Source organism: Panulirus ornatus, chromosome 23, assembly GCF_036320965.1.
Source record: "Panulirus ornatus isolate Po-2019 chromosome 23, ASM3632096v1, whole genome shotgun sequence".
In the NCBI taxonomy this organism is placed as follows: Eukaryota; Metazoa; Arthropoda; class Malacostraca; order Decapoda; family Palinuridae; genus Panulirus; species Panulirus ornatus.
The window spans coordinates 6,260,904-6,285,924 of NC_092246.1; the positions used below are offsets into that span (position 1 = coordinate 6,260,904).

Below are 25,021 nucleotides of genomic sequence, written 5' to 3' on the forward strand. Positions count from 1 at the left end.
CACATGGGGGACTGTCAATGTTTTTTTGCCGACACTGTATGTCATCCTGGCATGATATCAGATTTACACACCTAATATGGTGCTCATCTTTAAAATAAAAGACATAATTTCTATTGCATTGCTTATATTTTTGATGAAAATAAGATCTGTTCATTTACTAATAATGTAAATTTACATATATTTCACATTATATTTATCTATTATACTTTGTCACTCTCCTGCATTAACAAGGTAGCACAAGGAAACAGACGAAAGAATGGCCAAACCCACCCACACACACATGTATATACATAAATGCCCACAAACACACATATACATACCTATACATTTCAATGTATACATACATATACATACACAGACATATACATATATACACAAGTACATAATCATACTTGCCTTCATCCATTCCCGTCACCATCCCGCCACACATGAAATAGCACCCCCTTCCCCTTGCGCATGCAAGGTAGCACTAGGAAAAGATAGCAAAGGCCACATTCGTTCACACTCAGTCTCTAACTGTCATGTGTAATGCACTGAAACCAAAGCTCCCTTTCCACATCTAGGCCCAACAAAACTTTCCATGGTTTACTCCAGACGCTTCACATGCCCTGGTTCGATCCATTGACAGCAAGTTGACCCCGGTTTACCACATCGTTCCAATTCACTCTATTCCTTGCAAGCCTTTCACCCTCCTGTATATTCAGGCCCCGATCGCTCAAAATCTTTTTCACTCCATCCTTCCACCTCCTATTTGGTCCCCCACTTCTCGTTCCCTCCACCTTCGATACATGTATCCTCTTTGTTAATCTTTCCTCACTCATTCTCTCCATGTGACCAAACAATTTCAACACACCCTCTTCTGCTCTCTCAACCACACTCTTTTTATTATCACACATCTCTCTTACCCTTTCATTACTTACTTGATCAAACCACCTCGCACCACATACTGTCCTTAAACATCTCATTTCCAACACATCCACCCTCCTCCGCAAAACCCTACCTACAGCCCACACCTTAAAACCATATAACATTGTTGGAACCACTATTCCTTCAAACATACCCATTTTTGCTCTCCAAGATAACGTTCTCACCTTCCATACATTCTACAACGCTCCCAGAATTTTTGCCCTCTCCCCCACCCTGTGACTCACTTCTGCTTCCACAGTTCCAACCGCTGCCAAATCCACTCCCAGATATCTAAAACACCCACTTCCTCCAGTTTTTCTCCATTCAAACACACCTCCCAATTGACTTGTCCCTCAACCCTACTGAACCTAATAACCTTGCTCTTATTCACATTTGCTCTCAGCTTTCTTCTTTCACATACTTTACCAAACTAAGTTATCAACTTCTGAAGTTTCTCACCCAAATCAGCCACCAGTGCTGTATAATCAGCGAACAACAGCTGACTCACTTCCCAAGCCCTCCCATCCACACCAAACTGCATACCTGCACCTCTTTCCAAAACTCTTGCATTTACCTCCCTGACAACCCCATCCATAAACAAATTAAACAGCCATGGAGACATCACGCACCCCTGCTGCAAACCAACACTTAATGGGATCCAATCACTTTCCTCTCTTCCTACTCATACAAATGCCTTACATCCTCGATAAAAGCTTTTCACTGCTTCTAGCAGCTTATCTCCCACACCATACCTTCCACAGAGCATCTCTATCAACTCTATCATATGCCTTCTCCACAGATCCACAAATGATACATACAAATCCATCTGTTTTTTCTAAGTATTTCTCACATACATTCTTCAAAGCAAACACCTGATCCACACATCCTCTACCACTTCTGAAACCACGCTGCTCTTCCCTAACCTGATGCTCTGTACATTCATTCACTCTCTCAATCAATACCCTCCCAGATAATTTCCCAGGAATACTCAACAAACTTATACCTCTGTAATTTGAACACTCATCTTTATCTACTTTGCCTCTGTACAATGGCACTATGCATGCATTCTGCCAATTCTCAGGCACTTCACCATGAACCATACATACACTGAATATCCTCACCAACCAGTCAACAACACAGTCACCCACTTTTCTAATAAATTCCACAGCAGTACCATCCAAACCTACCGCCTTGCCGGCTTTCATCTTCTGCAAAGCTTTCACTACCTCTTCTCTGTTTACCAAATCATTCTCCCTGACCCTCTCACTTCACATACCACCTCGACAAAAACACCCTATATCTGCCACTTTATCATCAAACACATTCAACAAACCTTCAAAATATTCACTCCATCTCTCTCTCAATTCACTACTACTTGTCATTACCTCCCCATTTGCCCCCTTCACCGATATTCCCGATTGTTCTCTTGTCTTACGTACTTTATTTACCGTCCTTCTTTTTATTCTCCCTAAAACTGAATGATACTCTCTCACCCCAACTCTCATTTGCCCTCTTTTTCACCTCTTGCACCTTTCTTATATACATACAAACTCTGTGTGTGGTGTATTAAAATGAAACCACACCAGAAAAAAACAAGTGTATATTGTGAGGAACTGCGTCCAAAATGAAATCATGCCTGGAAAAACAACATCTATCGGATACTTCACAGATATGAAGCATCCATACTGACAATTCAAGACCCTCCCCATCCACTCTACAAGCTCCCACACCAACAGAGAAAAAAGTGTACTAATGTTCTGGGTACATTCTTCAATAATATATAGACATATTCGATACTGGATTTTTTTTGTGAGGAGGGTGCTGGGTGATAGTAATTCCTGAAGACTATCAAAGTGACACAGGTAAGTAAACCATTACCCAACTCATTACCAAAGGGAAGTACAGTTCAGTACAACATATTACTTTAGCACACATTCAATAAGCTTGTTCCTTGTTTGGTTTGAACTTTAATGTGATAATGATCTCAGGAATATAAAGCTCATCTTTTAACCAGAACTACCCAAATATTGTTTTATCTCAAAATTTTGCCAGTTATTCTGCTTATTTAATGAATACTGTTACATCAGGTTAATAAACAGCACTGTCATATCAAAACTTATCAAAATGAGGCAAATCATGTACGAGTAACATAAAGTAGTATAAATATTAGTACTCTCCTCCTGGCGGCGTCATCTAATCAGTAAAGATCAGGGGCACTCCATAATACCAAATTTAGTCATGTTTCATATTTTCTATAATTAGATGTTTGCCAACTTACACAGCCCTGGTAAAGCAACTGTGTAAGTCTTGAGCAAGATAACCTAGAATCTAAGATTCATCACAACAAGGAGAGGTGAATTTAAGCTTTGCATAGAACCAAAAGTTGATAGAACTGGTTCACAAATACTGAACTCCATTATCATTCCTTCCTTCCTTCAATTCTTCAGTGCCCTAACCACCTATCCCAGATCAAAAGGTATGGGAGGGGAGAGAGAGAGGAAGGTGTTGTGGCACAGGTAGTTGGACAAAGCTAGGATGTAAACAAACCACCTCCAGCATAGTGGCTTTATTGAACCAACACTCTACCTAAACTCATATCAAAGCACCCATTTACCTACAAAAATCCCAGTAAAATTAGGAAAGATAAGGGGCTTCATTACTAATTTACAGATATCATTGATTACTCTTATACTCTTCATCAACAACACAAAATTTGAGCCCATTAATAAAGAACTACAAATGAATTTGAAGCATCAATTGGAGCTTTTATAATAACATTGAACTTAATGAGTTACATAAATCTTAATAAAGTAAATGACATATCTTGCTATTAAACTGAAAAGCAAAAAAAAAAAAAGTAGCAAACCGAAGAGGACCATGAAATAAACATGCATATATTCCTGTTTAACTTTACTAGAGCAAGAAATATTTTAAGTCAAAGTTTTCCCATAAATAACTTTAGAAGAAGAGTTACGTCTGGTCAAAGAAGGTGAAGCAAAAGACCTTTTGCAACCTAAGTCAAGGTAGTAGTGGTTCAAAGCATTCCTGACAGATGACACATCATTAAAATAAAAGCCATACACTCGTAAAACTAATAACTAGCTATGCCATCTTCATAACTCAAAACGTACAACAAAAATGCTTCCTATTTTGTTATGAAGGCAGTTCATGCTTAATGTGTTAGAGGTAATATAACAAGCAAAGACAGGCAGACCCAGAAGATGGTGACAAGAATCACTCATAATGAAGATACTTTGTTGAACCTTATTTTCTTGCCTATTGTTTTGACAACAATTACAACAGCAGCCTCATACTACGCTCGATACATAGTCACACAACCCAACGTGTCGAACACTGTACAGATCCCCATTTAGAGGGGTGATTCACTGGCCCTCCACCCACGAATTCGAAGACTAGTTTGATCAGCGGGCAACCGCACCGCCATGCCTATTCGTATCCTGCCAATAATTCCTTGTCTGTGCCACACTCTGTGTCATCACCATTTCCCAGTACCAGAATACTGTTATTCTAACCGTCAGGTTGCAATTTCACGAAAATATCAAGACTTCAATTTCTTACCCGTCCAAAAATAAACACACAAACACTACAGGGTAACGTAGCCGATGGTTCTTCTCAACCAATATCCTGACACTTAATCTAAGAAACAAAAATACAAAAGATGAAAAAAAAGTTGATATTATCACAGAATCGTAAAGCTGTATTTGAAATATATCAAAATTCGTGTCAAAAATTCGTCCAAAGCATTTCCTGTTTACAAAAAATAATAAAGACTTCATAGTCTATGGGAAAACGTATCCTTCTTTCAGTAGTTTCCCTTGGCGGAATAATCAAAAAACTAATTTCAGTGCAAAACACCTATAGCAAAAACACCTGTTTTTTTCAGTCAGGTGTTTAAATGTGTCAGTCACTTCAGTTAATCATGATCATTTAAACTGACACGATTGATTTTCTACCTACAGAAAAATGGTGCCAAAGTTACGGGGATAGGCAACATCATGGAAGAGAGTGAGGACTGACCCGAGCAAAACCTTTAAATTCATGAACCAGTTTGATGAAGCAGACGGTTAACAGTTCACTGACACATGTTTCAGCCACTTTCATGTGAAGCTCTATGAGCTGAACAAGAGTCAACATGACCCCTGACGCAGTGACAGTAGATGGGTGTCCTACTTACTAATTCAGAAAATTTCGTGAAGCAGATGCCGCATCGCTGACCTGAACTAGCAGATGACTGGGTCGAATCCCGTAGTAAATAGGACGCCGCCATAGAAAAAGGTGTCACATCATTTTGGACGGGAAGTGTTTCTGCTTCAGAATTCCGAGACTCGACACTCTCAGGACAGCTAAGATCATAGGTTAGATTGACGCCTGCCAATTTCTACAAGTCTCTTGAATATGTCCATTCTGCCTCTGAATACTTCTAGCTTTGAAATATTGAGATCCATCATTCCTATAGTTTTCTCTTAGCCATGATCTCAAGTTCTTGGCAGGGAGGTGACTTCTAGCTTCTCTTAAGGCAACATGCATCGCCTTTCTCTTAGAAGAAGGGTGGAGCAAAGCAACGTAAAATATAATGAGGAAAGGCTGCAAATTATCAAGTTGTCAAAGCCTTTATAGTTTCTCCTAGCCTGGGGGAAAAAATGCCAAGACTGGTGAGTTTGCGAGGGCTTATTCCTAGTGCCAGATGTCTTAATGTTCACTTCAATCCATCTATTTCTAACATTTGATTATCTCAATGCTTCCCCCTTTCTATTCTTTTTCTTTACGTGCAAAGAACATGTTCCCACTTCACCCTCCAAAGATGAGGTTACCAATGAACCTTCAAGTTCCTCATAGCCCGTAATTTGGAGTAATTCCTCTTCGACATCATGGCCATAGATGAAATTTCCAGGAAATTATCAGATATGTCTGTTAATGACAAATGTAAGCTCCTCAACAACCTTGTACCTTCAAGCAACAAATGTTGTATTTCTTCACAGTAAACTCAGGGGAAGTAATAGTTCGTTTCGACTTACATGGACTTTGTCGTGGGATCATTCTCCATACATTGTCCTCTGTCTGTTGCAAGGAAAAGCCATCTTTGTGAACAGGCCAAAAATAAAAACACAGAAAGACCGAAAATATGAAGAACGATGAACAAAAATTCTCGATTAGAGGCATCTCCTACAGCTGATATTTTCATCATCACAACCATGGAAAGACCAGAGAATATAAGAGCACACAGTGACAAAAGACCAGAATATATGGCAAGAATTAAAACTTAACCGTAAGTCCATTTGGTATGCACTTGTATACTGCAGAGAACAATGCATTCTATGGCGTGGACAGTGAAAAATCAACACAGGGTAATCCTGGTTTACAAAAGACGAGTACATTATGTTCATAACCTGACAGATCTTTAGATGGCTTAAATTTGTTTGGGTCTCGTGTACTTTGACTCGTGGTCTAATATTTCTGTGGTAATCCATGGTTCAATTCTTTGTTTAAGCCATACTTCCTTAAATGGTGCCAAATTATCCTAAAGCTTGGGTCATGACGCTAACCTATGTTTTACTAGTGTTGTCATAAATCAGACCAGTCCTGCTGCTCGTTAACTGCCTAAACAATCAATTTGGTGGCCTTGTCATTACAGAATGTGAACTTATGGCCATTTGGTCTAACGGTGATAACACCTGATTGACACACCTTGTTATGATCAGATGAAGTAATGAAGTCCAAAATGTATTCAGATGTAGCACAACGTCTTCAGCCAGAATATCATATATCATCTTAACCAATCCCTTAACTTCCAAGAATTTTACACAATAGAAGAGTGAGCATAGAATGAAACCTTTGTTGAGTACACTAGAACTTTGAAAACTTAAATGGCTAGATCACGTGAAGACAATAGGGGACGCATTTTCAAAAACGACCTTAGCATGAAAATCAGAAGGAAGACAATTGCTGGGTAGATCCAGAAAATGGTAGAAAAAATATTTAGGAAGTGCTAACTCTGGACCTGAAATATTGGAAGTAACTGATGGACTGATGAAAGAAGCCAAGTGTTTAATCTTAGTTACCTTCTCTGAGATTCCTCGATCGGACCTGGCACTGGCCTCGTATTCTAAGTTGAACATTTTAGTAAGACATAGATTAGAAATGCATTGATAGATATGGAAATCTGATTTCAGAGGATATTATGTAAATTTTCTGAAACAAACGGGAATATCCAGTACTAAATTCTGTGTAGATGAATTGTATAGGAACAAGGAAAATGATTTGCAATAATTATTGACGAATTTTTAATATCATTATCATGGTTTACTTGATTTTTAAGCAATTCTGATAGTAAGTTTTTGATCATAGTGCACTTTAAAAGGAACCTATTTCATTAGACTCGTTTTCTGTACCAACCCGTCCTAAGCTAGCCGTCGAGCCATTTGTTGTACGCAATCGCACGAAATGTTCAGGCTAGTACGACCGGCTGGAGCTTTGCTCAAAAATTACACAAATAAGACATCCCTCGTAAAGGTAAGCTAGTTCACTTGTTTAATGAATATCTAGCGTAATATTAGGGGAAGTCTTGCATAGGAAATCTCCCTAATAATCCATGAATCTACCATAGACCATGTACTCTGCTCTGATCGAGGTGCAAGAATCAGCTGATTGCTTGACTTTCATTAGCCTTATGTAGTTGGAAACATACCCTTCATAGTCACATCTCGTTATTGAGTTGTGGTAGGAAGCGTTCTTTTATCTGTAGCATCAGCTTCTCCGAATTTTCATAGCAGTTAGGTCCATTTTAGTCACTACATTAGATTTATGAAGAATGTCGTTCACCAGAATTTACCTAACTTCTTTTCAGAGGTAGATATCCAGTTTAGGGGCAACATAGAAATAACTTAAGGATTTGGGGAAAAACATACGTCAGTAAACTTAGAAGTGATTTAGGCTGAGGAAAGTGATTTGGAGCATGACTTTATATACTTCGGCAATGACAGTGCAAGTGGGGAAGGCTCTGATGTACTGGGGAAATGTTAAATATAAGTAAGAAAATCACTTTAGAGATGAACAGAACCCATGAAAACTGGTAAAATGTCGTGTTAGAATTGCAACAGAAGTATGGATTTTAATGAAATGCATATTGATGGATTCCATTTAAGTAGAAGAGATGTAGATAAGGGGAACATGATGTGCCCCATTGAATTATATCCTTTGATGCTGTGTATGAGTCACAGAGTAGGACTGTGAACATAAGGGAAATTGTAGGTTTAGAGAAATGAATAGTTGCAGTATATGTAGGAATTAATGAAAATTGAAAAGCCATCATCTGTGTTTGGCGAATACTTGAAGTCATCAGGAGTTTTCACCCTCACAACCTGGGCTGGGCCCAGGGTATATTGCAAGTTTTATTGAATAAGACTTGGAAAATGAAAAGACTATCAGTATCTTCAAATCAAGGCTACAAAATTTAATTCAGTGGTATCTGTTATCAGTCTTGTTTTGATTGGGAGAATTTCATGTTTACTTTAGAGTTCAATTCCATAGAAAGAAACTGCAATGAAAGTAGGACATTTTTCCCCATTAATTCTTTCCTTTAGAATTTCCACAAAATACTTTCTTCTTACATGATGTTTCCTCAGCTTTCTTTTCAGATCTGTTGTTCCAGAGGTAGAGGTGGGTGGAGTAGGTCTCCTGTTATGTCCTTCCTATGTATTTTTCCTAATTCAAACTTGTATACAGTTCATCAAGTCTCATTCCCCTTCCCTCACCTTTTTACCTTATATAGTTGATGTTAACTCCAAACTTTCTTATTTCACACATTCCAAAACTTAAGTCACCAGCTGTTTGGAGTGTCTGTCTGGAGTCTGCCACTAGTTATGTCATCTACAAACAGGAACTGTTTCACATCCCAGACCCATCATACTTTCTTTTATCAGTGCATAGGGCTTAGAAAATCTATACACTCACTGTGATTCCTTTCAGACACCATTCTTTTATTTTTACGTGCATTTACCTTCAATTGCCGAGACTTGGTCACATCATAAAACGTACGTACAACCTTCTGCAACTCCTCTTCACTCTTAGCAAACAACACAGTATCATACACTAACAGAGCTGTCACTAATCACTATACAGTGCCTGCCAGTGAAGTATGAGCAAACGGGCTGCAGCACAACCATCAAGGGTAAACATGAAATGAAACCATGAAAACTGTGTATTAACCTCCAATTAGTACTTTATTAGTATCCCTTTCCTCTTTATACACTTCTTAAAATGACTAGGAACTGAATCAGCAAGGTTTTGAAAACATTTAGGGTCCATCTTTGCATGAATTTCATGAATGGCCACCTCCAGCTTAGGTAATGACAAAGTATTCTTGTTACATAATTTCATTCACATTCGGTGAATTCCTGGGCCAGTCAGTGGAAAACTTTAAGCTAATTGATGACTAGTTTAGTAGTATGGCAGGGAGTCCTGTCCTGCAAGAACACATCAGCCTTGCACCTTTTGAACGAATCTGGAAGATCGTCACACAGTAGCTTGAGGCAAGTATCTCTGTTCTCAGTTTTATTTTTGGAAACACCACACAGTCCCCAATACCATATTAATTGAAACGGTCCCGTATCATTAGTGAATCATGGAACTTTACAGTGCTTGCAATGTACTTGTGGTCAAATGATTCACAGCCTTACCACCTGTATGCATGCCCAGCATGGCTACCTGTCTCAGAAAAGGGAGACCTCATCACTCCTCAAGACAATTCTGTACTTAGCCATATCCCGCAGTACACATTTCTTGCAAAAAGCAGCGCTTCTGTTTCTTCTGTTACGTTTTTGTGCTACTTACATCCTTAGCACCTTTTCTATCTCTCTAATCTATGTCTCTGACACCCATTTCCTCCTGGAATTCCCATCACAGGGTAGCCATGACAAAAGGGTCTCCACTTACCCATGTCCTTACATGCTAACTGCTACATCACTTATCCTTAACACATCCCATAAAGCTTTCCACTTGACTCTGTCATATGCTTTCTGCAGATCCATAAAAGCTGCATATAACTTTTACCTTTCACTAAATACTTGTCTATGGTCATCGTTACTACAAAAATTTGATCTACACATCCCTTACCTTTCCTGCCTTCAGTCACTTCCATCACTCTATCAGTTATATTGCCGTGTTAACCATATACATCCTTTGTACCTTTTCCTTTGAGTAAAGGAACAGTCATAGCTGTCACCCAGTCCCCAGGTACAGTCTGCTGTTTCCATGGTAAATTACATATCGGATGCATCCTCTCTTTTACACTTTCTCCTCCATACTTCATCAGATGAACTTCAGCCATAATCCCATCCTCTCCAAGTGCTTTTCTTACTTTCAGCCGTATTATTGCCCTTCCTTTCACCTTTTCCATTGTAATAATACTGTCAGTCCTAATTGATAAATATGGATATTTGACTAGAGCCAAAGAATGTAGGTATTCACTAACTGCTTGGAATTTTTCTTGCATATAAGATTGATATTTTTCTTTTAGCCAGCAAGATGGCGAGCAACAGCTGCTACTGCCACTTATGAGCAGACTCTCCTCAATGTGCCAGCTACTCATGTGGCAGTGCTAGACAATGGTATGAGAGTAGCAACTGAGAACTCGGGTGCACCCACTGCTACTGTGGGACTGTGGATTGATACTGGTTCCCGTTTTGAGACAGATGCCAACAATGGTGTAGCACACTTCTTAGAACACATGGCTTTCAAGGTGAGATTCAGGGTAACAAATCCGCTAATCAATTTGTGTATATGTAACTAAAATATTAGTACATGGTATGAAGTTATATACTGGTATCAGATGCCTTGATGGGTGCTGCTGTGAGGAAAGTGCTGGAAGGGGACTGTTCATTAAGTGAAGAGTACAGTTGGAAGAGGATATGATTACAATTGTAGCTATTTTATGTTGATGACACTGTGTATGTTGGAGAAAGATGAGAAACTTTTGGTGAAAATTTGGAAGTGTGTTAGGAAAGATGTTAACTACATATGCTAAGAGGAGGCTAATTGTTCATGAGCAAGGAAAGACTTCAAAATTTTAAGTATTGCTTGAGTGTACTTTATGCAATTGGAAAACATAAATGCAGAGGCTTGTTAGAAGGTGATAAAGGCAAGTTGCTGGGTTACTGAAGATTATAAGGGGTAAAGATGTTGATTTCCAAGTATGGTAGAGCTTTTTTGAAATGTTATTCATACATATTCACCATTTCCCACATTAGCAAGGTAGTGTTATGGACAGATGATGGAACCTTAGAGGGAAAAATCCTCACTTGGCCCCCTTCTCTGATCCTTCTTTTGGAAAAGTATAACAGTAAGGGAGGATTTCCAGGGCCCCCCCCACCCCCCCACCCCCACTGCCACCTGTTATGTTTTGTGACATGCAGGGAATACGTGGGCAGTACTCTTACTCCCCTAACTCAGTATTTATGCCACATATATTTTTGGCATTTGCTCTTAAGTCATCTTTACAGTGTGGAGACAGTCATAAATTGAAATTTTAGCTTAGAGGTCTTTCTACTGGTAGATTAAATGCCTGTGGTCATTTTATCTGAATCTAAGATCATGTAGCATTGCTAATGCTAATGTGTACATTTATTTGTGTATATTTATTGTTACTTTCTTTTCAGGGCACATCGAAGAGATCCCAGACTGATCTTGAACTAGAAGTTGAGAACATGGGTGCCCACCTCAATGCCTATACCTCCCGGGAGCAAACAGTCTTTTATGCAAAATGTTTCTCTCAGGATGTTCATAAGGCCATAGAGATCCTGTCAGACATCATCTTGAACAGCAGATTTGGAGAGGTTAGAATATGGAGATAAGTGAATGCGTGAGGTGCATGAAAGATTGCTTGATGTTGAAGTAAGAACACGAAGATGCATGGGTGACTCATTGATAATGCCCTAAGTTTTCTTGGAAGTTGATGTGGCCTTGGTTTAAGTTTCAAGAATGACTTGAAGCATAAAGGTGTAGCCATATGAGGTAAAAGTAGAGTGTAAGTTGATATGAATAATACGACGTGGTATGTATTGTATTATTGGTAGACTTAATTTCCCTTTTTTTTGTGTTAGAGCTGTGTGTTTCTTATTAGACACTTTCTATGAATAATAAGGGAATGATGACTGTACGTAATTAGCTTTTTATAGATTATAAGTTGAATAAGTGGAGAGCCAGTCTTGCAGTGTAACTGTCTCAGGTAGTACACTTCTTGGAATCTGGAGACGTGAGTCAGTAAACCTTTATTGAAATCTGAAGTGTGATTTGACAGGTTGAAATAATTAAATTCTAATTAGAATTTCAATGTGAAGAACTTGTTGGAAAGTTGCAGGGATAAAAGTTTACAGATATAGTACAGCGGTTAGGCTAGAGGATATAGGTGTTTGATAATGTGATTGAAGGATTTAGTGGAAGAGGTTGAATGAGGTAGTCTGACTGAATCACTGAACTGTTGAGTATGGCAGTTATGTGCATTGGAAGCCTACCACATATTGTGCAGGCCTGGAAGGTTAAGAGTAAGTGTGAAGTCTTGGCTTAAGCCATAATGTGTATTTGTTGTGCACTTTTATGAAGTGCTATAGTAGAAAATTGTTCTGTTCACTCTAGGTAGAACAGATACACACTTATGCACCTCCATATTTTGCAGTGATTGTGTCATGGGGATATTAAGTAGGCTGCATTGATATTTGCATTTTAAGACCCTTAGCTGGACAAAGCTGGCAGCACGTCATATTTAAGATTGCTGTTGTTTATCACAATAAGTTCTGAGCAGTGATATACCATGCCTTTGCTATCCTCACATGATGCCCTCTTATACTAAAAGTAGTTTAAGTGAAGTTAGTTGTATTTATCAATTAACACATATGTATAAATCCAGACAGTAGGTGTTGGATAAGGGTTATAATGCATGCTGTGTACAGAAAAGTTTGAAAGTTCATATAGGTGAATGCATTGTTTAAGGTATTACTAATAACTGTGGTTTTGAAAAAAAAAAATATATATTGCAGAGGGTAGCATGATACTTGCATGGAATTTCTTAGGAACTTGGTCGAGTGTCACAAATAGTGCAAGTTTATGTGTCATACATCAGTTTGATAATTGGTTCCATGATTTTTTATGATATTTTCGATTATCCTTGTTATGTTTCCAGGTCGAGATTGAGCGAGAACGTGGTGTGATCTTGCGTGAGATGCAAGAAGTGGAAAGCAATCTACAAGAAGTTGTGTTTGATCACCTTCATGCAATAGCCTTCCAAGGTACACCTCTTGGACGTACCATTCTTGGACCAACCAAGAATATCAAGTGAGTTCTGGCTGTATTTAAGATTTTTGATTTCGTTTGTTATTTCCTGCATGAGCAAGATAACATCGAGAACAGATGAGCGAGCCCTAGGGGATAAAAAATCCTTGTGTTTTTTTCTTTTTCTTCTTTTGGAAAGTAACACAGTAAGGGAAGATATCCAGACCCTCACTTCTGGTTCTCGTTGTCACCTTCTACGACATGGATGGTATTATTTCTCTTGTCCCCATATGTATAATACTGTGGTTTGCCCTATGAGCATGAGAGCTATTCTCTAGGAATATTGGGGTTAGGACCTTTTAACCCATTGTATGTCTCCTTGGGAACACTTGCTTTCTTAACCCATCACTATCATTTCAAGAAGATAGTGGATTCTTCTTTGTTTTGGGCCTGCTTTCTGCTGGAAACTGCCATAGTGATAACGTTGTGAGCCCTTTGGTTTCCAGCCACAGAAAGCTCACTCAGTCTCTAGATCTTGCACTGTCAAGAAGTGAAACCAGGTTAAGTTTTTCAGTCCCTTGGATTAGTGTCTCATTTCCTTTTTTATACTATTTATTTAGCTTGCAAGAGAATATTCTTTTTATGCTCTGAGGATTGTGCATGAGAAATACTAAGAGAGATGGAATGATTTTGTGGTATTTATGGATCTGGAGAAAGCAACTGATAGGGTTGATAAAGAAGTTCTGAGTATATGGCTATGGAGGAAAGCTCTTAAGAGGCAGTGAGCCATTTTTATCAAAAGACTTGTACGAGTGCATAGAGAATGGGGTTAAGTGGTTGTGGGTGAAGATGTTTTTGCAGCATGAGTGTGTGATTTCTCCATAGTTGTTTAACCTGTTTATGAATGGGATGGTAAGGGAGGTGAATGGAAGGATCATGGAAATAGAAACAGATATGCAGTCTGCTGGAATTAGGGGCCTGGGAGATGAGTCGTATGTTGTTTTCTGATGAGTTTGGGAAAGTGTGTGAAGAGAAAATTGTGAGTAAATGTGTAAAATAAGATTATTAAGTTTAGCAGTCCAGAGGAACAGGATATTTGGAGTGTGAGTTTGAATGGAGAGAACTTCAAGGTATCTATCTTCAAGTGGATACGGATACGGCAGTGAATTGAACTAGGGAGCTGAAGTGAGTTTCAGATGGGTGAGGTGGAGTAGGTCTTGGACGCATGAAAGAATATGTGATAAAAGAGGTTACTGTCTTTATGGGCAAATATAAGTATGTTTGATAGTAGTCATGTTAGTGCTGTATAGATGTGAGATGTGATTTTCACACAAAAATGCAAATGACAGGGTGAATGTGCTGGAAATGAGATGTTAGAGAACAATATGTGGTGTGAGGAGGGTTGATTGAATAAGAAATATAATATTATGCATATCATTTATGATTATCAATATTTAAGGGTTAAGGTTTATCATAAAAGAATGTATTAAATTTCTAACAATTCATAAAATCATCAGATCAATCAGCCGTACTGATCTGGTAGATTACATCTCGACCCATTACAAGGCCCCACGTATTGTGCTTGCTGCTGCTGGTGGCGTTGACCATGATTCACTTGTTAAAATGGCAGAAGAACACTTCAAGGGCCTTGGTATTGCCTATGAAGGAGATACTCCTGAGGTTGCTCCCTGTCGTTTTACAGGTATGTGCGCAGACTTATTTTCTTGTGGTACTTTTATTCAAGGTTTGGCAGCCAAAAACTAGGGAGTATATTACCAGTACTACCCACCTGGGTATCATGAGTGTTTATGACCTACTTAGTGGGCCAGTACTTTAGTAGTTGTCAAGTTGCACTCCTCTGACCCAGGTGGCTGTCTTTTCTTTCTGCCTTGTTAACATGAGGAGTACTGGCATTCTGTCCACAAACGTACAATCTCTCCTTGTCATATGTAACACTTGACAAACACTTAACTTATGCAGCTCATTCCTCATAACTTCATATTTTCCTGTGATGAGCATTTTATGCTAGCCCTGCCTTTTAGAAAATGGTAGGAGCAGTTGATAGAAGTAGTAGGTAGGAACATTTAAGCAAGGTTATTAGGTAGAATTATTTGGTTGAAGCAGTTGGTAGGAGCATTAGATAGAAATAATCATTAAGAACATTAGATAGGAGCCTCTGCAAACACTGCACAAGGCTTGCCCTCTGCCAGTGGCCTGTTAAGGGTGAGGCTTTAAAGGCTAAGAAGCGGCACTGGAGTTCTTTAGTTGTGGAGACTTGTTGCCATGGCCACCCCTTTGAGGAAGTTCCAATTGGAACAGGTGTCTGAGATATAGATAGATAGATGTATTTGCTTGAAGATGGATACATCATCCCATGGATATGTAGTAGATATGTAAGTGATACTGTTTATACATTTTCATTCTTTTCTTTCATACTATTTGCCATTTCCCGCATTAGCAAGGTAGCGTTAAGAACAGAGGACTGGGCTTTTGAGGGAATATCCTCACCTGGCCCCCTTGTCTGTTCCTTCTTTTGGAAAAAAAAAATGAGAGGGGAGGATTTCCAGCCCCCCGCTCCCTTCCCTTTTAGTCGCCTTCTACGACACGCAGGGAATACGTGGGAAGTATTCTTTCTCCCCTATCCCCGGGGATATGTTTATACATATCAGTACATATTTTATATGTACATTACATACATTTTCCTTGCTTTGTCCTTATAACCCTTGACACCTGGATTTTTTTTTTTTTTTTTTTTTTTTTTTAGAAGTGACTAGGATAAGATATGAATTACTTTAAAGAAAGAGCATAGTGTTGTTGCCTTCATCATTACTGTACATTTACACGCATTACATATCAGGAATAGAACATGTGTTTTAAGAATGATGCTTATTAGAAAGATTTTATGAATCATTCTCCATGTTGGATTGTTTTACTCACATTTGAAGCTGTCTTATGTCTACACTTAATGGACTTTGAAAACCATTAGAGAAAGTAAGAGAGTAAGTAACCTAACACAGGGAGGTATGGGAAGAGAGAGAAGCAGAGTTTAGCAGTAAGGAACAGAAGGGACATGGTAAATATTATGAATGTAAGATTAAGTTGCTAGTTGGAAAATGAATAGCAGACTCTTAACTGAGAGTTAAGCGTAGACGAGGCTAAAGAAGGTAAATAATTTCTTGAAGAACAAGTTTAAGATTGTGTCCATTTATTTATTCGTGTACTAATCATCATGTACTTCTCGTTCCAGGTGCTGAGATCCGGGTGCGTGATGACAGCATGCCTTTGGCTCACATTGCATTGGCAGTGGAGGGTGCTGGCTGGGCTGATCCAGACAATATCCCACTAATGATTGCAAATACTATCATTGGTTCTTGGGGACCGCACCCATGGTGGAGGTGCTCACAATGCATCCAACCTAGCACAGGTATGTTCGGTTTGTTACTGCAGTGTTAACAGTGAAAAAAAAGTATGCCCTCTTTTTAAATTGAAAATAAACTGGGGTTCAGTAAATTCAGCTTGAATGAATTCAGGTCTCACAAGGAAATGTAGTTTAATAAGATGTGGTGGAATAAAATGTTACAAGCTACAAAAGTTAAGAAAAAAAAAAAAATTTTTTTTAAAAAAGGAGATTTTGGAAATTCCAAAAAACCCAACAAACCTTTTTATTTGTAATGTTTGGGGCCCCCCTTAAAAATGAAAAAAATTTTTTTAAAAAAGTAAAACTTCCTCCCTCCTGTTTTCCAACTTTTAAAATTCAACCAAATTTGAAAAAAGGCCTTTTCCCATTTTTTCCCCCTTTTGAAGACCTTTTTAAATTTTTTGGGTACCAAAAGGGGGGGTGCAAATTTTGGTTTAACAAGCCCAAAGGGGATTAAAAAAAAAACTGTTTCCTTTAAAGTTTTTTCTTTAAGGGGAAGTTTAACCAAAATTTCCAAAATTTTTTACCTTTTTTTAAGAATCCTTAAAGCATCAAAGGGATAAAGAAAAACCCTTTTAAACCTTTTCCCCTTGTTCCCAAGACTGAAAATAATAATAGGCATGGAAAAAAGGGAAAAATTTGGAAATAAAAAGAATTTTGGTTTAAAAGCAAAAAAGGGGTTTTTAAAAAGGTTTAAAATATAAAACAAAAAAAATTAAAATAATTTTAAACAAAGGTTTTATATTTCCAAATGGGGGAACAAGGGGAAAAAATTTTTTTTTTTTGAAGAAAGGAAAAAAAAAATTTTAAAAGGGCATTTTGGGCCCTTTATTTACGAATTTAAAGGCTTACCAATGGAATAAAAAGTGAAGTTGAAAAAGTTTTATGTTTTCCCTGGGGTTTTTTTTTAAAAACTGTTTTTGTCAATTTTGGATTTAAAAACCAAGGGAAAAAATGAAACCCAGGGGGTTAAAAAAGGAATTTAAAGGGGCCAGGGGAAGGGTAAAAAAAAGTGTTGGTTTGGGTGAAATTTAAACTGGAAACTGACACAAAAGAAAAAATTTTTGAAAACGAAATTGTGCCATTTTTTTTCCCTTTTCCCAAAAGTTTTCCTTCCAGGTGCAAGGGGGTGGGAGGGTTTGGTTTGTTCAGGGGGGTGTGGTGGGGGGATGGGAAATAATAAGGCAAAATAAACCCCCCCATTTATGCCCCTGTTACCGGTATGTTTTTTTTATGATGAAATGTAAAAAGGATTTTTTTAAATGTGCTTAAAAGGGGGATGTTTATTGTAATTGGTCCCTGTTTTTAATGTGGGGGGGTTGGGAATTTTCGTCTTTTCCCCTTCTCTCCTTGCTAATGCAGAGAAAGCGACAATGTGGGAGGGGGAAGGGAACGAGGAGAAGGGGAAAACCAAAATTGGGGGAAAAAGGGATGGAGTAAAAAAGGGTTTTGGGATGGGGGCCTAACATCAGGGGGGTGAAAGGGGGGAAAGGGAATAAGTAAATTGGATCGATGGGGTATACCGGGTTGACGGCTGTCGGGGATTGAATCGGGGCATGTGAAGCCGGGGGAAAACCAGGGAAAAGTTTGTGTGGGTAGTAAATTTCGTGTGGGGCTTATGTAAAACATTTATGGGGGGGGTTGGGCCATTTTTTTCGTCTGTTTCCCTTGCCTACCTCCAAACGGGGGAGACAGCGCCCAAAGAAAAAAAAAAAAAAAAAAAAAAAAAAATTTTTATTTTCATTATACTTTTCAAACACTGTGCTAGAGTTGCCCTCTGTCAGTGGTCTGCTAAGGATGAGACACTAACAAGTAGCTTTGAAGTTCACTCTTGTGGAGACTGTTACTGTGGCCACCCCATTGAGGGAATTCCAGTTATGAACAGGTGTCAGAGATATATAGATATATATAGAATAGATATTTTCCAAACATTCTTATGTACTCCCAATAACTGTGTTGCACTGTAGACTTGTTCATTCAGAGCTCAGCATTGTAATTTTTAACTTTGCCGTGTTACCCATTTTTTATCCTTTGAAGCATCAAAACTGTTTTTTGACCATTTTATTGAGCTATTGTGTGCCAAAAGGGAAGGGGATGACAGATGGCATTGGTGGTATCTAGCCTTATTAACTCGTGTGTGATGCTACATTGTAATAGAAACATGAATAACATTACCTTTAAAGTTACATTTCATTACAGAGCATGTCTCCACACAAACAGTTGTCCATAATTGTTTATCCATAATTGTTTTTAAGTTAATCCAGGTTACAGCACCTACAAATGCTGAGTGAAATGAGCAGACAACACTAAACCATCTTCCCCTCTGATCTCCAACTATGGACTGACTGCAAACTGACACTAACCTAGGTTTAACATAGCAACCTTAATACATGGGTCACCATGAAGTACCCTTGTCTCTAGCCTCACTACCCCTACCCCTAATATAGCAGTACATTTACTACTGATTATCAAAATGTACATATAGACAGTTTATGGATCTACAAATTTCACTTTAAAAATTGGCTTATACAATATACAAACAAAAATAACATAACTACAAATCACATATTTCCAACAACATTTCTCTTGTGTCATTATCACTATAACTGCCAAACTGGGGACAAGTAGCAACTCAAAACTTTTTTTTTCAGGCTGCAGTCGTAGGGAATCTTTGTCATTCATTCCAGTCATTTAATACTTGTTATAAGGACACTGGACTCTGGGGAATGTACTTTGTTTGTGAACCCAAAAAAATTGAGGTAAGGATATTCTGAAGTATTAAGATGAATGTCAAAGATTAATGCATGTGATATTGCCATTACCATTTTTACTCCCATGGTTATTAGTGTTTTGTTATTATTATTATTATTATTATCCCTGGGGATAGGGGATTAAGAATACTTCCCACGTATTCCCTGCGTGTCGTAGAAGGCGACTAAAAGGGGAGGGAGCGGGGGGCTGGAAATCCTCCCCTCTCGTTTTTTTTTTTTTTAAATTTTCCAAAAGAAGGAACAGAGGGGGCCAGGTGAGGATATTCAAAAAAAGGCCCAGTCCTCTGTTCCTAACGCTACCTCGCTAACGCGGGAAATGGCGAATAGTTTAAAAGAAAAGAAAAAGATTATTATTATTATTAGTAGTAGTAGTAGTAGTTGTGGTTTGAATGGAGAGGGGCTGGAGGAGGTAATGTGTTTTGGATGTTTGGGAGTGGATTTGGTGGCAGATGGAGCCATGGAAGCGGAGGTGAGTAGCAGAGTTGGAGAGGGGGTGAGGGTTCTGGGAGCGTTGAAGAATTGTGTGGAGCGTTGGAGAATGTGTGGAGGGTGGGAACTTTATCTCAGAGGGCAGAGGTGGGTGTGTTTAGGGGAATGGTGATTCCAACGTTGATATTTGGTTGAGGCATGGGCTATAGATAGGGTTGTGCAGAGGAGGGTGGATGTGTTGGATATGGGATGTTTGAGGACAGTATGTGGTGAGGTGGTTTGATCGAGTAAGTAATGAAAGGGTAAGAGAGATGTGTGGTAATAGAGTGTGGTTGAGAGAGCAGAAGAGGGTGTATTGCAATGGGTTGGTCACATGAGAGAATGAGTGAGGAAAGATTGACAAAGAGGATATATATGTGTCAGAGGTGAAGGGAACGAGGAGAAGTGGGAGACCAAATTGGAGGTGGAAGGATGGAGTGAAAAAGGTTTTGAGCGATCGGGGCCTGAACATGCAGGAGGGTGAACGGCGTGCAAGGAATAGAGTGAATTGTAATGATGTGGTATACCGGGGTCAACATGCTGTCAGTGGATTGAACCAGGTAATGTGAAGCGTCTGGGGTAAACCATGGAAGGTTTTGTAGGGCCTGGATGTGGAAAGGGAGCTGTGGTTTTGATGCATTATACATGCTAGTTCGAGAGACAGTGACAAAGTATAATAAATAAATAAATGAGTAGCAGTAGTATCATTAAAAATATCATAACCATAAATAAAACAAATAAAACAAAAGTGTTGTTCGGTTAGGGAAGTTGGGTTTAAAGGCATTAGTGAATTATGTTCTATTTGACAGGCTGTTGGATGTGAATGCAATGAGGGGTTGGCTGGTGTAATATGTAATGATTTTCTTGTGTACACAAGTGTGAAAGTTTGCAATAGGGAAAAGATATGACATGAAAGAAGTGGTAAGTGACCTTGGAAAAGAGGCCTATTCATAGAGATAGCAATAGAGTTTGAGTGAAGGATACAAATGCATAATTTCTTAAAGCTCTATATTTCATTTAAGGCCTACCCTTGATGTGGACTTTTAACTATGACTGGAGCCTTCAACATTAAAGAAATGTGTATATGAAAAGAAAAAATATATTTTTGCTTCCTTTCAGGACTTCATGTACAACCTTCAGTCAGAATGGATGAGGTTGTGCACCAATGTTACAGAGTTTGAAGTAGAACGTGCTAAAAATATTTTACGCACTAATTTACTGCTTCAGTTGGATGGTACAACTCCAGTGTGTGAAGACATTGGTCGCCAAATGTTATGTTATAACAGACGTATTCCCCTACATGAACTTGATGCCAGAATAGAGGTGAGGTTCTATAGATTTTATACACAGACGCTTTATGCTTTAAATAGGCTGAACCGGGGTATGTTGAGCAAATTGGTAAACTGTGGATTGTTATAACAGGTGTATTCCCCTACATGAACTTGATGCCAGAATAGAGGTGAGGTTCTATAGATTTTATACACCAACGCTTTATGCTTTAAATAGGCTGAACCAGGGTATGTGGAGCAAATTGGTAAACTGTGGATTGTTCTTTAAGATTGGAGCAAATTGGTAAACTATGGATTGGTCATTAATATTGGGCTGTGAATGGTAAATTAATTATGGAATATTATACATGCTGCTCCTGACATTATTCTTATTTATTTCTCATTTTTTCTATTTCGAAATTTTTAACATGTGCTACTTTTAGGATTTTGTGTGCTCCTTCAGATATTTATTATTATTTATTGTATTCAGCATATCAGTCATTGTTATAAGATGATAATTGAATCTGCACCTAATACTTGCATATGTACACAGGAATACATGCTATGTTTGAATGTGTATTTATATTTTGTATTCATTTTGTATAAATGCTTACTTCTATGAGCAGGTAAGAAAATAAAGAAAACGTGAAATAACGATTTTGTTGGTGACAATGTATTATCAGTCAGGACCTGTCTCTTGCCAGTTTTCTTTGCTACATAGAGTTACTCTTTGTGAATCATTTTGTATGGATGGGTTTCTGTATAAAATGTACTCCTATCCGTGACTGCGTGACATAAACACAATTACTGGCCACTAGATTAAAGGGAGGAGGAGGAATTAAGACTAGTGCAAAAGCACACAGAAAAAACATTTGATCCAGTTTACCTAGACCTGTGTTTGGTAGTATGTGTTTGTACTTTTTAAGTTACAATATATTTTGCATGAATTCACAGTACTATCCAAGTAAAATAATTTGATATAGTTGACATCCAAGTAGTTTAACACATATTGATTGAAACCACAATAACATCAAGGTCAAGCAGGAAAATGATTTCATTGAGTATTTGTCAGCATACACAGCCTTTCTGCAGTGTACAATAAAAAAGTTTCTATAACTAATAAAGTAAAATATAAATGAAGATTTTGAGCCTGAATTTATTTTCACTTGTAGTAAGTTACCTTGTAACTGTTTCTCACTGTGCCTTAATGTTGAGATCTTTTTAATGCTGTCTGTCCAAACAACAAATCGGTCAGTGCTGATGGCTCCCTTGGCACTCTTAGGCTCTTTGGACATTGTCTCTTGATAGACCTTATAGTATATCTGCAACTTCCATTACTATCTCATTCCACTCCAACCCAATCTAATCTCTGTGCATTCACCAACACTAAGAAAGTGATCCAATTTTTTGTCCAGTTGGTTAATTGCTGAAAATTTAGTATCTGCCCTGCCAACCCAGCACATGCAGTGTGAATGAACTGTTACTAAACACGATGCTGATGTACGTCTCTGATCATCTGGTCACATAATCATAACTCTGCATTTTTTCGATATATTTGATATTTACAACAAAGCTCCAAATGCAAACATCAGTCATAAATCTGGTTGATTTGAAGGACTGCAAACTGCTGATAAGCTCTGAGCAGGTAACCTTTACAAGGCAACTTTTTTTTTTTTTTCCAGTTACACTATAGGAGAGTTCCCCAAGTAGCAGGTCTTGCTCCATCCTTCTTCATTTATGATTGTCCAGTATCTCCTATAGACCATAAACCTGTTATATCTTAGCATTCTGACACTACAGAAGCATTAACAAACATGAAAAACTACCTTACACATTTGGGAAAAGTGGCTCACCCAAAACAGAATGCCTGCAACTCCACTCCATTGAGATGAAATGGAGATGCAGCCTTGAGGAGTGTGTGGAAGGAGAGGTCAAAGTCTGTTAGAAGAAAGAGGAGTATGGTTGAAGATATAGTAATCCTGAAACATCATTACCCCCTGCTTCAGTGAGGTAGCACTAAGGAAGCAGACAAAAAAGGCCACATTTGTTCACACTCAGGCTCTAGCTGTCATGTGTTATGCACCAAAACCACAGATAAAGATATGATCATTATTTAAAAAAAAAAAAAAATTTTCTCTCTCTTTACAGGCTGTGACCTCAGATGTTGTGCGAGACACTTGCTACCAGTATGTTTACGACAAGTGTCCTGCTGTTGCTGCTGTTGGTCCTTGTGAGCAGTTGCCTGATTACAATCGTATCCGTTCAAGCATGTACTGGCTAAGAGTGTAAAAAGAAATAAACTTTTTTGGTTATAAATTTATCAATGTTTAAAGTTTTGAAATATGTAGACATGTTTAAACAGACTATTTATTGAAATGCTGCAGTTTCATTTCTGTGAAAAATCATAACTTTTGCAATATGGAGAATATCATAGATCCAAGATTTTTGGATATTTAACTGCACATTTTATATGTACATACCAAGAATGTTGCACATACATACCTGTAAACATATTGAAGATAATTACATTAATAATGAAAAAAATAGGTTTTTTATTGTAGCATGCATTTTTTTATATTATTTAACCATTAAAAGTCTGGGATGATTGATTTTTTTACATTACGATGAACAGATGATAATAATAATATAGTTCCAGCATTGTGTAAATTAAACAAAAATAATGGCATTCTGGTGACCTTATGGATGGCATGTGACAGAGTGAAGCACTTGTAAGAAAGAGAAAATGCATAAGGAATATTGAAAAGGTATGTATTTTTAGACTGCTACTAGTGGTACAAAGTTCCATTATGTAAAGAGAATTCACTGATGTGCTTTTCGAGAACAGTGATGTTAAGTCACAAAGACTTATAAGCAAAATTTATTATGTGTGAAGGAATAAAAGTCTCAACAATTAAAAGGATGCGAGGCATGGGATATAGATATGGTTGTGCGGAGTGGGGTGGATGTGTTGGAAATGAAATGTTTGAGAACAATATGAGGTAGTGTGATCTAGTAAATAATGGAGGGGTAAGAGAGCTGTGTGGTGATAAAAAGAGTGTTTTTGAGAAAGCAGAAGAGGGTGTTTTGAAGTGGTTTGGACAAACACCTGTGGAGCGCTGAATGATCTTTAGTCTATCCTCTACTTTTTCCTTCCACCCAAGATGTTCTTTACTTGTTTGGCCTGTGTAATATTGGTCTATGGGATAAAGAAACAAAGGATAACACACCAGTGGTCTCTGATGAATTATGGTACGTGGTTTATACACTTCTGCAACAGAAAGTCTGTCCACCCTGCCTGTAAGGAAAGAGAAAATAACTTTATCCAGCGTCATAGTCCCTACCTGTATTCTCGCACTGGTAATCGAAGCTACAAAAATATTGGAGCCTCCCTATAAGGTTTACTGAGATTCCTAATCTCCATGAACAGAGAAGGTTCAATTTATGTGAGGCACCTGGCATAATGCAAGGCACCTGGCATAATGTGGGGCACCTGGCATAATGCGAGGCACCTGGCATAAAAATGCGGGGGGTACCTGGCATAATGCAAGGCACCTGGCATAATGAAAGACACCTAGCATAAATGAGGCATGTGGCATAATGACAAACACCTGATAGAATATCTCTCAATATCTAATTAATATTATATGTTCGATAACTGGACTTTTCATTCATTTTATACTCATGATCAACATAGTATCTGCAACAAAGGAATGTATATTTTTTTTTACGAGGACAAAGGACAGAGTCGCCTTTGAAGCGAGGCCCTCGTAAGCAACGTCCTTCCTCTGAGTATCTTTGTACAGTAAGGAAAGAGAGCTTTACACTCATGAGGCCCCACCTCTTGAACCTACTTCACCCATGACGAGATTCAACCCTCTGGCCAAAGACTATTCCTCCAGCAAGGCCTA

At 38.3% G+C, this 25,021-nt stretch overlaps 2 protein-coding genes across 8 annotated transcripts in view; one reads left to right on the top strand and one right to left on the bottom strand.

Annotated features, from left to right (window-relative positions):
• Positions 1-4,595, bottom strand: part of LOC139756742 (uncharacterized) — a 62,318-nt gene extending 57,723 nt beyond the window's left edge. For 2 of the 7 annotated variants that reach the window (XM_071676476.1, XM_071676474.1), the window contains exon 1: positions 4,486-4,595. The gene's annotated coding sequence lies outside the window, so the exon portion shown is untranslated. The other 5 variants (XM_071676478.1, XM_071676477.1, XM_071676479.1 and 2 more) reach the window with 3 other exon arrangements.
• Positions 4,596-7,282: 2,687 nt separating this feature from the next.
• Positions 7,283-23,549, top strand: UQCR-C1 (Ubiquinol-cytochrome c reductase core protein 1). Its single transcript, XM_071676493.1, is given in 10 exon segments — positions 7,283-7,437; positions 10,442-10,663; positions 11,580-11,756; positions 13,100-13,251; positions 14,706-14,890; positions 16,436-16,563; positions 16,565-16,612; positions 19,258-19,365; positions 20,965-21,168; positions 23,262-23,549. Coding segments are annotated over 10 exon segments (1,434 nt in total). The 5' UTR covers positions 7,283-7,368; the 3' UTR covers positions 23,403-23,549.
• The last annotated feature ends 1,472 nt before the right edge of the window (positions 23,550-25,021 follow it).